The 14446-nt window shown below is 39.7% G+C and overlaps 1 protein-coding gene across 1 annotated transcript; it reads left to right on the top strand.

The window, feature by feature from the left end:
* The first annotated feature begins 9907 nt into the window (after window positions 1–9907).
* On the top strand, window positions 9908–12199 carry LOC113290721. Its single transcript, XM_026540305.1, has 2 exons — window positions 9908–11279; window positions 11349–12199. The coding sequence occupies exons 1-2, from the start codon at window positions 9908–9910 to the stop codon at window positions 12197–12199; spliced, it is 2223 nt and encodes a 740-aa protein (XP_026396090.1).
* The last annotated feature ends 2247 nt before the right edge of the window (window positions 12200–14446 follow it).

The raw sequence follows: 14446 nt of genomic DNA, 5'->3' as shown, positions 1-14446 counted from the left end.
CACTTAAACGCACGCTCCATAAGCCGCTTCAACGCACGCTCTCTCCTGGAGCCGCTTCAACGCTCTCTCCTGGAGCCGTTTCAATGCTCTCTCCATAAGAAGCCGCTTAAACGCACGCTCCAGAAGCCGCTTCAATGCACACTCTCTCCTGAAGCCGCTTCAATGCTCTCTCCATAAGAAGCCGCTTCAACGCAAGCTCCAGAAAAAGCCGCTTCAACGCACGCTCTCTCCTGAAGCCGCTTCAACGCTCTCTCCAGAAGAAGCCGATTCAACGTTCTCTCTCCCGAAGCCGCTTCAGCGCTCTCTTCAGAGGTCGAAACCGCTTCAAACACCTTACCAGCAAATGCAATGGAAGTATGTCTTTCAAGAGAATAAGAAGCTCGGGATAATTACACCTGGGGACTGCCAGCACAGGATGCCTTCACGTCCCTCAACCGGTTTATATCTAATATTAGCATCATCACTATTCAAGCTTTACGAGCCGCCGAAAATTCTCAACATGAAGACGTACATGTGCATCAAAGACTCCAAAAGTACAAATCAGAGATGTTTTCACGTATCCAGCCATGCCATCGAATCTGAAGTGTAACTGGGGTCTGCTCATCGCATCCTATTCCATACAGCCATCAAAGATTCAGAAGACGGTTCAAAAGATGTCGCTTGGAACGAAGTCCTTAAAGATTCACGACAGAACATCCATCCTTCTACCTACCTAGCCAGCACGCCACAAATCTTCAAGAAGCGTGTAGTCTGCAAGGGGAATATCAAACAAAAGAATGGGAGAGCTCATATTGCAAAATCATATACACAGGCTCTACTCTAACCTTACCGAGGAGCGCTACATCTAAAGTTTCAAGGTATTGCAAGATCTTTCTAAGAATTCGGATTTCTTAGTCGGGACATTTTATTCATTCATCCAACTGGAAACATAAAATCATAAAAGCAACATGAATGAGGGATTATTATTCGATCAAGCCCTGGCTTCAGGCACATGAAACAAAGACTACTAAACATCAAAGAAGTGTCATAAATGTCGGGGCCAATGGCACCTTCACTAGAGTCCTCTCCGGAGCTGCTTCGACATCCTCTCCGGAAGTCGTTTCAACATCCTCTCCGGAAGTCGTTTCAACATCCTCTCCGGAAGCCGTTTCAACATTCTGTCGAGCTACTTCAACATCCTCTCGAGATGCTTCAACATCTTTTTCAGAAATTTCCTCAGCATCCTTTTAAGGATATTCCTCATGTTAGGGCTCGTCCACATCATAGTCGAGGATTATGACGTCGTCATGAAAAGGATATTCATGTTTATCCAGGAGTTCATGTTATGCTCCACCTTTCTTCACTTTAGCCGGGCAGCAAACCTTTCAGCCCTAGCACTTGTTAGCTGAGATGCTTCATCGCGCCTCCACTTTTTCTCCATGCTAACCGAAGCCAAGAAAGCTTGGACACGCTCTCGAACGATACTCATATGTACAAGGGACTTGGAATGCAGTTTGAGATCCCAACCAACAGTATGCATAATCTACCTGGGGCCAACCGACATCATACTAGGGGAACGCTTAACTAGACGCCTTTTGAACGTGATATGTTCCAAGGACAAGCTGACCCATCTCTCCTGGTAACATCTAAATTTGTCTCATAAGTTTTACCTTTATTTGTCACCATATAGTGCTTACTCCGAAACAATGTCACTGTTACGTACTAACCAGGGGACTTAATGTTGGTGGTGGTTTTAAATTTAGGGCTAAAATTGTAAAACCCTGCATTTAATGCGTTGTCTCCCTGCAAGGGGTAAATCCATTTAAAAGTGATGAGTGAAAAAAACCTCTTCTCTCATTGAGAAATTCAATATATATATGAAATTCACTCAGAATGGTGAATGTAGCAGCAATCCAAAATATTCTGTGAATTCTATTTTCTACCAGCATTGTTCGCTAATGCATGACTTGCCTAGTATTTTTCCATGCTATGTTCCCAGCCGAACTCTCAATATTGGCATGACATGACGGTTGATGTTCACTCTCAGCAGAGTAGCATGAATCTCCCGAAGTGTCAGTATTGAGATATGCATGGAAGTACCCACATAGGCTGCATCACTCTCTAACAAAGAGAATTTCGTATCGACGCACTTTTAAGTTAGCTCGATCACGCTTAAATTCCTTAAGGGAAAATGTGGATTGTTCATATCAGTCTCTAAAAATAATCACGGTCGCACGGTATAGCCTCGCGGTTTAACAAACTTAGACTACTCCTAGCAGAACTAGGAAATCACCATAGTGACCACCGGTGGGCCCACTAGTGCCCTAGTCGATCGAGCCCTATGTAGTTCATTCATAATCGCTTCAAACGCTGACCCAAACATGGGTGTTCGCGCCACTTGAATATAGCTCAAACGAGCTGAGACCGACAAAAGGGGTCTCAAAACGCATCGTGTCCGTCCAACTTAGCTGACCTAGTTGGACGGTTTGGACCGCATCTCGAGCAATCAAAGAGGTGCCAATGTGTTCGTCGTTGGCCTAACTCCTCCCTTGGTTGATCGACCTGTCCACTGCAAAACCAGAGCATATCAAATCGCTTACCCAAAGTAGCGTGAACATGCTGTTTCAAAAACCCTAAAATCACTTCGCGGCAACACATTACTGCCGCAAAACGATCACAACCATCCATCTTTGCCAGCTGATTTGAGTGGATTAGATCTAATTTTAGATGGATCAGGAGATGTCAACATGCTCACCGGAAACCCATATTTGCATGAGGTTGATCGACCTGCTCGAACTAGTATGTAGTGTTTCGAATCGTTCGCCCAATAGGGGTTGGCCGCCCGGATCCAAAACCCTAAAAACGCGTCAACAGAAGTAGACAACTGCCGAAAATCGATCACGACCATCCAACTTCGCTAGCCTAGGTGGACGGTGTAGATTTATTTTCAGAAAACTAACAAAGTAGCATTGTGACCACCGTCCATCACTCCTCCACAGGGAGTGATCGACCAAGTGGCAGTTCGCCCATAGAGCACTCGAACGATCACCCAAAGGTGGTCGGTCGTGCCACCTTTTTAAGATGCTCAATCCGTGACTGATTCGATCGAGGTCAAAAACAGCGATGCTTCTAGCACATCGATTATTTTCAGATGCTTTTTCGAAAGCGATGCTTTACACACATCGGTTATAAGCAATTCTTTATAAATATCAGTTTTACAAATAATTTATTATTTGACCTAAAAGCACTACGTGCTAATTTTAGCGGCAAGTCATATGCCTTGACCCATTCACTCGAGACATCAAACATGTCACAAACTGGGGGATGCTCACTGGGGTATTGGTCTGGAGATTTACATCATGCAGTGTGCAACGTGCCCATTACGAGAAAGTGTCAGGAAAAACATACGGTTAACAGTAATGAGAGTAGTGGGTGAACGTGTGATTAGTCCTCCCTCATAATGGAAACATGATGATCACCACTTTCCGCACAAACCCACTTCACCACTACTTAACTTCCTCCACTTCCTAAGATATCAGGGTTCGCTCAATGACTTGTATAAATAGGTTTTCAAACTATTCAAAGGGACAGAAGACACAAGTGTTATCAACACAAGTATCCAGAAAACACCAAGAACTGATAACTTACATTCTGCAAGCCAGTTCCACATTATGATACAAGTCATAAACAACCACACCTTCATAATTCAACATTCTGATCTCAAACACCTTCTTCGCTTCCCTACCTAAGATCAACCCTTCTCCTTCACTTTGTGAACAAATGGAATCTGGAACTTCCATTTCTTGGTTTAGGCCAGAGTCTTACAGATTGATCTCTCGAATCTAAAATTACTCCCGTGCAGTGCATTGTTTAGGGTTTGAATTCGTTTCTCATCAACACACCCAAATTTACCAAAAATAGCAGAACCAGTTTTTACCCTCAAACAATGTCAACAACCTTATGACGGGCATGTAAGTGAACAATCACGAGGATGAAAGGACAGTTATGCTTCTAATCAATTGTTTTCGAGTAATGTGCAGATGACAGAGAGTTTGGAACTAAAGAGTTATGATACTGAATCAAGACTTACTCCTCTTCATCGTGTTTTTCCTTCACTCTTTCCAAAAGAGAAGATTGTGCATAACGGTGGAAAACGTGTAAACATCAGAAAACTCTATGCGCGATACAACCAACTGGAAGAAGCCGGTGCATCACAAGAAACTCTTGACAAAATTAAGAAGGCCATAGACGTGGAATTCGAACGTCGTTGGGATGTTGACGATTTTGAGGTTGACAATCATTCTGATGAAGATGAACAACCTCTCGAAAGTCCTTAAAACAATGATGCGGTTATTCCAACTCCGGATCATAATAAAGATCCTTCTCCTATTCAAAAGGAGGAGATTGGGTATGACATATCTATTGTTATAAATGGTGTAACGTACTCAAACGAAGAAATTATGAGTTGCATCAATGAACTAGACGTTTTAGGAGAAAATTCCGATTCTGATGACAAGGTTGTTAAAGAGATTAATATTGAGAATGAAACCGAATTGATTAAAGTCGTGAAAGACCCAGTTGATTTAGATAATATTAGTGCGATATAGGACCACGATATACTTGAGGTAAATAATTCACTATTAATTACGAATGAGGATTCGAAACAAGTTTTGTCTAATCCTTTGCATAATTCTATATCGATTGATCCTTTTCCTCTAATCGAAGTATCTTCTCAAAGAGTTGTTAACCCAAATTTTTAATAAAATACCTCACCTAGGATTGGAGTTGTGTGCTTCCAAAATTTCAACAGATTATTTTGCTTCTAAGTATCCACCACTTGATGTGTTTGATTCGAGTATTGTGCAGGTCCACCAAGCTGAGGAATCTTTTGAAGTCCCTGAATTCTATGTTCTTTATCCACTTTCGAGTGTAGAAAGGACCAAGTGTGGGGGAAACTTCAATAAAGTGATAGCTTCAATATTTATGGTTTGTGCTAATGTTTTTGTGAAGCTGTTGTTTGAGTTGCAGTTTGTTATTTGGAAGGATTACCAAATTTTTAGATTACTGGTGTACGGACGATAACAATAACGTCGGGCTGACGACATTAAACCAAGCGCTACATTGGAGGCAACCCATCAGTTTGTATCTCTATCCTTTTTGTTTTTATTTTTCGTAGTTTTTCATATCATCTTTTGCATTCTCATCTTAGATTTTACAAAGTCCTATATCTATAGTGAAAGTTTTGACAAATACTCGTCAGAAAATTCTGACTGCGCAATTGTGACGAAAACAACTCTCGAGACTTCATACGAAGTCCGATTTGAGCGGTTGACCCGAACTTTTAAATAGGACAGACTCACCTTTCTTTTACAAAAATAAAATTTGAACTAGGAGACTTTTAAGTTGGAGCGATAGGCCTGGACATTTGAGTTTCGTTATCTTTCCTGAACTTTTTCAGTGCATGTCAGTCAGTCCGGAGGCCATAAAAGTCAGACCTTTTATTGAAACACTGTTCCCTTTTGACACGTTATAGAAAAGACGTAGGCGAATAACTTTCTTTAGGATGTTTTTCCTAGTTCCCTACCCATTGGTACAGTTTTTGAGTTTTTCAGGGCTGTTATGTCAGAAATCAGAATTTTCGGTTATGAACATTGAGGACAATATTGAGTTTAAGTGTGGGAGAGTAGTTAAGCATGTTTGGATTGCATAAAAATAAATAAATAATAATACTCTTTGATTTCTTGCATTCTTGAGACTTCATCTTTTGGAGTTAATTATGAGCCACTTAGGATGACACTCTAAACCTATTTAGGTTGAAACAGTTCTTACGGCTATAGATTGAGTTCCACTTCATCATTCTACAATCTTTATTATATACGTTCATAATTTAATGTGAAACTCAGATGCTATCAATAGCATGGTAGTCGTTTGAAAGATTCATCCTCGTAATTCATCATTACTGAATCACTTTCTTTTTATTTTTGCAGTTATATGTTTCTCTAAAGTGATTTGATGGTATCCTGATACTGTCGTGGATGTTGTAGCAAGGTAATCATTGGTTGAGTATATAAAAGCCCCATAGACAATTGTCTTACACTCATAAAGAGTGAGCCGGGAAAAAAAAAGTAAAATAATAATAATAATAATAATAATAATAAATGCAATTCTCTTTTTCATATGCTAGGAATCGTTATTCAGAAAGGTGTTGGTGCCCAACTTGTTGCTAGGCTACCCACCATCTCTTGTAATATTGATTTTGATTAATAAATGCCTTAGTGGCTCCCTTTTATAAAAAAAATAAAAATAATAATAATAATAATAATAATAATAATAACATGGTGATGATCTTATAGTATTGTTAAACAGATTGAGGAATTTCTTGGCCAACTATGATGCAAATTATAAGGTGGGCAATTCTCTCTTTCATATGATAGGTTTAGCTATTCAGAAAGGTGTTGGAGCGCAGATTGTTGCTAGGCTCCATACCCTTTCTAACAACTTAGTGTAAATTCCTTTGTGATAATAATTGAAATTTTATTGGTCATATAAAAAAATAAAATAATAATAATAATAAAAATATATAAGGCTCCTCTTCATTTATCGACATTAATAATTCTATGATAAGTCAGGAATTTCGGAGTAATCATGAAGTCGATGAAAACAAAAACATATCATCATTATATAGCAAGTCAAAAAGACTATTGATGAGGTTCTCAACACTTGGATAGCGGTATGTGTGAAACGTTGTCCCTGTCTCCGTCGTCTAAACAAGCCTGGAACGCATGATCCAAGGAAAATATCACATACTTGCTGAAAAGGAACATGCACTTAGAGTATATAATCATGTGGTCGAGTTAAATGGGTGCTTATCTCAACTATTGTGCTATAAATAAGAATCCTTTGACGATATTCATATAAGTATTGTGGGTAACATCTTTCACTTTAGTCAACATTTGCACACTTCACTTTTCTATTTCCATTCTCTTATCTATCCATGTGATTTCAGTACGCGAGTGTTGTGGCAAACGTTTCAACATGTACGATGACTATCTTAGTAGAGTTTTGCAATCAGGTTGAATATCACACGTAAGCAATTGCTTACATGTGATGATTGGAATTATTGTATGTGTGATGTTTGCAGCTAAAGAACTTATGCAAGCTAATTATTTGGCTTTCCACTTTGTGTCTATCCTTAGTAGTTCTTCCAAGGCGAGAAATTGGAGTAGGTTTTGTGGGTATACCTCTTGTAAACCCTCACGAGACTATAACTCGTCCACTAGGGACACCTAGGGGTTTAAAGGCTTGTTATACATGCTAAGTGTAACCGTTTTCTCAACGACATGGAGTTGTTGTATTTAGGATTAGTTTTATTTAGTTTGCTCGAGGACTAGCAAAATCTAAGTGTGGGGTAATTTGATAAGTGCATAATTCATATGGTTTTAGTATCCATTCCATACTTGTTTTAGCTATTATTCTTGCATATTTTCGTATTATTACTTGTGTTTTCTCTTATTTGTCTCAATTAGGTGAATCATACAAAAAGTATCTACAGAGTGCTGAAAAGAGCTAAGTAGAGAAGTATTCCAAGTATCCAAGTGCCCAAGTCCAAGAGAAGAGGAAGAAGTGCGACGAAAAGGAGCAAAACGCTCAAATTCAAGAGATGGGATAAAGACCGATATTGACTCCTTAAAATTAAGGATTTGTAATCACCATCTTGAATATAATTGAAATAATAAAATAACTCAAAAATAATGAGGACGTTCCGAGTTCGGATGAAGAAGTTGTGGCCAAAACAAGCTTTTTATCCAATACCGAAGACAAGCAAGTATGCAAATGGGTACACATACTTAATTCCGAAAATTTCTGCTGGAATTTGAGGTACCCATACCGGTACACATACTTAGCAAGTATTCAAACGGGTATGCATACTTGTGAAGGCTTAAGGTCATGTTTGGGGTCCTTATTTCGTATTTTCGGGTCGGGTTCTTGAACCGAACTAGATACTTTATGGCCAAGCAATGTAAACATATAAAAATAGGTATTAGGACTTTCACATATTATTGAATCTCATATCACAAGTTCTGCATCAAAACCCAGGGTTTACCCTTTTAGGGGGGAACCACCGTTATTCATCTTCTTTGTAATATGAGTATTAAATCCTTTGTTGATTAAGGATGAATTCAATGTTCTAAGCATGAAGCTTTATTAATAATACAAATCCATTGAGAGTTTTTATCATCATCATTTGTCTTTACCAAATCTAGGATTTACGAGTGATTCTTAGATTGATTTGGGATGCATACTAGATTAGTCTATTGATCGTTCTATTGCTAGTAGAAGTTATGAGATAAGTAATCGTTGATTAACTCTCTACACAACTAGAAATCGTGAGACCTTACAGAGGGATTCTATGGAGAAATCATGAGTGAAGACAACACTAGCAAGTAAACCTTGATCTAATAGTTTAACTACTGGGATCAACCTAAATTCACAAGGCTTAAGGCATTCGATTAGATTACACCTTGAGTGATCTACTACTTGGTGGTTCGTTGAATATAATCTGGTAGTAGATAACTTCCGTATCCAGTGATTGAAGGAGTTTTGTGGATAACACTGATCAAGCTGTTATTCTACGGTTGGGGATGAATAGTTCTTACGAACAATAGATAAGTATTCTAATCCTGCTATCGCTTGGTAACAGAGAAGGATTCCTTGATCATCTCTTTTCTTTATTATTGTCTTTATATTCATCTTTGTGAATATCAATATTCTGCGGAGCACGTGTCACGGTCTTTGTGGTCGTGTGCAAGATAACTGTATACCCCTCGCTATACAGAGGAACCTGAGTAGCAGAAGACACCTTCGTAGATTTACTTTATCTTATCCCAAGGAGGGATACCTCGATGGCCAAGATAGAAAAGTAAAGCCTAGTCTAGAGGGAGGCAACTGGCGAAGGGACAGAGGTAGATGACATATCTAATCAGCATTAAATGCACAAATCTCTTATCTACACGCATTATTAAAGCACGTGGAGAGAGATGATGTGGAATGTTCTGACTGGAAAAGGTTAGCGGTAAACGAAGATACAATCTGTACTAAGGCTGGGAAATTCCCGAAGGAACGTGGGTCAGCTGAGGTGGAAGAGTTCGACTGGAGAAAGCACGCGGTGAATGAAGGTACCATTTGTACGAGAGGTATATCAAGGAACGATGGACCCAAAGACAACAAAGATATACTTGGAGCAGAAGGGGTTATAAATACCAAGATTCACCAACAAACTAAAGGCATTCAATTCCTTGGAGAGAATATATAGTCTTAAGCTTATACCTCTTTAATGTTTAGAACTTAAGTATTTACTTCAACTTGAGTACTCTTTATTACTTTGGGAAGCATTTAAGATCTTTGTAACCACCACAACTTAATACAAACTGTCATGTCCCTTAGCCTGTAGACTCTCTATCTTAGTATGCTTTAGGGTACCCATGTTTAGGGGCACCCCTGTGTGGTTAGTAGTTTTGCGCGTGAGTTGGCACGTGTGCCTTGTAATGCCCTAATATTATTGTAGAGACTCTTCTCTTTCAGTAATGAAAAATTGAATATGTGTTTTATTTCTCTGCCTCGTTTGGGTTTATCCTTTTCAATCTCACAGAGTAGATCCTGTAGATTGAGCTGATTCTCATTTGTAGTGTAGATCACTACAAGTGGTATCATAGACTATCTTTCCTTGGAGAGATCATGGATGACGGTACTAGGTTGAAGCTATTAGATGAACTCAGGAAGAAATTGAGTTTGGAATTGAAGGAATTGGGCACTGAAGTTCAATCCCTTAAATCTGTGAAAAGAGATATAGACGATGCGTGATGACATTGATAACTAGTTAAATCTTCTTCGTACTGACCAATTGGCTACCAGTTCCAGTGTTACTTCTATGGATCAGAAATTGCAACTATTACTGGATCGATCTGAGTTATTTCATGACAACCACCAGGAACGGGAAATAAATCATACCATAAATCATGAGGTTGGTGTGGGTTTCAGACATAATCATAATCACCAAGTCATTCCAAACCATCCAACAGATGAAGGGGTATTTCCTAATTACAGACCAAAGGTAGATTTTCCTCGTTTTGACGGCGTTAACCTCAGAGCTTGGATTTGTAAATGCAAGAAGTACTTCTTCCTACACCAGGACTATCAAGAAGGTAAGGGTGCTATTTATTGGGATGATTTTATTATAGATGTTTGTACAAGGTTTCAAGAATTGGGTCATGATAGTGTTGTAGGAGAATTTAACAAGCTAGATCAAACTGGTAGGGTTTTGGAATATCAAGAACAATTTGAAGAAGTTAAAGCATTGATGTTAGCTAAGAATAAGTCCCTTACCGAGGATTATTTCATTCATAGTTTTGTTACTGGACTGAAAGAATACTTAAGAATGGTTGTACAAATGTTTACCCCTACTACACTACAACAAGTTATATTCTTAGCTAGAAGACAGGAATGTATTATGGACAAGTATGCTCACTCTCAACCAAAGTTTACCAACAGGCTTTCTTATGAGAGTAATACTCTGCCCACCTCCACTAAGGCCTCTACTCTGACACCATTGGTCACTTCCCCAACTGTTACTAGCCCTACTACCAGCCCAAAAATGCCACCTTTGAAGAAACTCACCTATGCAAAAATGAGGGAAAAAAGAGAGAAAGGACTCTGTTACAACTGCGATGAATTTTATACCAAGGGACATAAGTGTATTAAGCAACAGTTGTACATGATAGTAGCTGGTGATGAGGAAGGACTTCATTCTGCAGAAGTTGGAGAAGGATCCATCCCAACTATTATGAAATTAGAAGAGAAAATGGAGATCTCATTCCATGCCTTGGATGGTAATATCTCTCACACCTCTATTAAGATTAAAGGACGGGTGAAGGGACATGAGCTGACTATTTTAGTGGAGAGTGGTAGCACCCACAGTTTTCTTGATCCATCAGTTGCTAAACGGTGTGGCACAAATATACTTCCTACCCAGACATTACAAGTTACAGTGGCAGATGGGAATAAACTGTTGAGTCAAGCTAAGTGTCCTGGATTTACATGGGTTATGCAAGGAAATACCCTCTCTCGTGATTTGCATCTCCTAGAATTGGGTGGCTGTGATATGGTTCTCGGGGTCGATTGGATGCGAGAGTTGAGTCCAATGCTATTTGATTTCAAGAAACTGACCATTACGTTTCAACACCAGGGTAAAAATATTGAGTTAGTTGGTCACACGGAGGAAGCTACTGTTTCTATCATGAATGGTAAATCATTTATGAAGATGATTAAAAAGGGTGAACCTGCCTTACTGGGTTAACTGTTTTCTATCTCAGTTACGGCTCCTTCAACTGATATTGCTGCTCCAATTGCTGAAGTCTTGGATCAGTTTTCTTCAGTCTTTCAACTTCCAACTTCACTTCCTCCGCAACGGGCACATGATCACCATATACCATTGTCACCCAACTCAGTCCCACCAAATCAGAGGCCCTACCATGTTCCATTTGTGCAGAAGTCAGTTCTTGAGAAACTAGTGCAAGAGATGCTCATAGATGGGTTTATCCAACCTAGCCACAGTCCGCTTTCTTCTCCGGTGCTGTTGGTAAAGAAAAAAGATGATGACTGGCGTTTCTGCGTGGACTATCATAAGCTGAACTCCATGACCATCAAAGATAAGTATCCTATTCCTATTATTGATGAGTTGCTTGCAGAGCTTCGTGGCTCTAAAATCTTTAAACTAGACCTTCAATCTGGATATCACCAGATTTTAGTCCACCCTCCAGACATACAAAAAACTGCTTTCCGTACACACCATGACCATTTTGAATTTTGTGTCATGCCTTTCGGGCTCACCAATGCCCCGTCAACATTTCAATCACCAATGAACGACATTTTCAAACCTCATCTTAGGAAATTCATCCTTGTTTTCTTCTATGATATATTGATTTATAGTCCTGACTTAACATCACATTGCACTCACCTTCGTATTGCACTGTCTCTTCTACAACAACATTCACTCTTCGTCAAGTGTAGTAAATGTTGTTTTGGACAGCCTCAGGTCGAATATCTAGGTCATATCATTAGTCACGCAGGGGTCGCTATTGACCCTGCTAAAATTGAGTGTATGTTAAAGTGTCCTAGACCTACAACTCTCAAGGGTCTGCGTGGTTTCTTAGGTTTAACATGATACTACCGCAAGTTTGTACAAAATTATGGCCTCATCTGTCAACCACTCACCGGACTGTTAAAGAAGAATAGTTTCACTTGGTATGCAGCAACGGAGTTAGCCTTTGAACAATTGAAGAGAGCCATTACTACAACCCCAGTTCTCATTTTACCCGACTTCATCAAAGAAATTGAAGTATAAAAAGATGATAGTGGCAGTGGTGTGGGTGCAGTTCTCATGCAACAGGGCAGACCCATTGCATTTTTTTAGCAAGGGCATGGGTCTACGTTACAAAGCTTTATCGACTTATGAAAAAGAGCTATTGGGTATTGTTCTGGCGGTTAACCATTGGTGCTCTTTTTTATTAGGTTCTCATTTCAAAAAATTTACAGACTATCAAAGTATCAAATACTTTATGGATCAGACATACATACTTTATTTCAAAAAAAATGGCTAACCAAATTACTTGGGTTTGATTATACATTGTATTACAAGAAGGGAAATGATAATAGAGTGGATGATGCTCTGTCAAGGGCCTCTTGTTCTTCACTTACTACATGTCAACCACAATGGCTCGCAGAAGTTCAATCCAGTTATGCAGCTAATAAAGTAGCTCAAGAATTGATACCAAAGCTTCTGCTATCTCCAAATAATCCTGATGGTTACACCTACTCACAAGGCATTCTCAAACTACATGGAATAATTTATGTTGGTTCGACTGGTGATGCTCGTCAGCGGATCATAACAGCTCTACACTCCTCTACTTTAGGTGGGCACTCTGGAATGCAAGTTTGCTACCAAAAGGCTAAGTCCTATTTTCAATGGGTGGGTATGAAGAAGGATTTAATCCAGTTTATCCAAGAGTGCGACGTATGTCAGCAGAATAAGGTTGAACATACTTTACCAGCAGGTCTTATACAGTCGTTGCTTATACCTGATCAAGATTGGAAGCATTTGAGCATGGATTTCATCTCCGGTTTGCCCAAGTCAGAGGGCAGAGAGGTAATTTTGGTTATTGTTGACCGTTTCACGAAGTATAGTCATTTTGCTGCTGTAAGCCATCCATACACAGCACAGTCAGTTGCCCAAGTATTCATTGACTCTATTTTCAAGCTCCATGGAGTTCCAGCAACAATAGTTTCAGACAGAGATGCTATATTTCTGAATGCATTTTGGCGAGAGATGTTCAAAGTTGTGGGGACTTCCTTGCATCTTAGTACATCATATCATCCGCAGACCGACGGTCAGACCAAACGCATAAATGCTTGCTTAAAGTCATATTTACGATGTATGTGCAGTTATAAACCTGTTAAGTGGGCTTCTTGGCTTTCACTGAATGAATGGTGGTTTAATACCACATATCACTCAGTGCTCAGACTGACACCATTCAAAGCCTTATACGGGTATGATCCACCTCAGTTTGGCTTACATTCTGTTGCCACCATATCCAACTCCACTGTTGAAGACTGCTTACACCAGCGTAAGGTACTCACTGAGGTGTTACAACACAATTTAATTGAAGCTCAGCATCGCATCAATCAACAGGCGGATAAGAAGAGAGTAGAAATGTTTTTCTCTGTTGGTGATTGGGTTTACTTGTGCCTGCAACCTTATCGACAATCTTCGGTGCAACTGCGTAAGAATCTTAAACTCTATGCTAAATTTTTTGGCCCTTATCAAGTGTTAGAACGTATTGGACATGTAGATTACTGACTCCAACTACCTCCTACTTCTCGTATCCATCCTATTTTTCATGTCTCACAATTAAAGAAGAAGGTAGGTCAGGGTATCCTACCACAGACAAGCTTACCCTCCTTGGACAAGCACGGCTTAATGAAAGTTAAACCAGTGGGAGTGGTGGATTCTGGTGTGATTTTCAAGGGTCGTCAGTGGGTTCCACGAGTACTTTTACAATAGTCTCATGTTGCCCAGAGCGAATATTGCTGGGAAGATACTACTTTATGTAGATGGGGAAAAACGATTTGCTGGTTTTTACGGAATTGAGGAGACGACCGTGCGAAGAAGACTCCTTGAACAGAGCGAAATGTTTAACCTCACACAAATTCACTTCAAGAAGGGAGTGCTTTAAGTTCGAGAGATCAATCTGTAGGACTCCGGCCTAAACCAAGACAATGGTCGTTCCAGAGTCAATTCGGTCACAAGAGAGGATGGGTCGATCTGCAGGAGGGAAGCTGAGAAATGTGTGAAATCAATGGTGATCGAAGATTGTAGGTGTGTTGTGTATTCTGCGTGAAGAAATAAGATAAG

The sequence above is a fragment of the Papaver somniferum genome, chromosome 6, assembly GCF_003573695.1.
Source record: "Papaver somniferum cultivar HN1 chromosome 6, ASM357369v1, whole genome shotgun sequence".
Lineage (NCBI taxonomy): Eukaryota > Viridiplantae > Streptophyta > Magnoliopsida > Ranunculales > Papaveraceae > Papaver > Papaver somniferum.
This window is presented reverse-complemented; position numbering and strand designations above follow the sequence as displayed.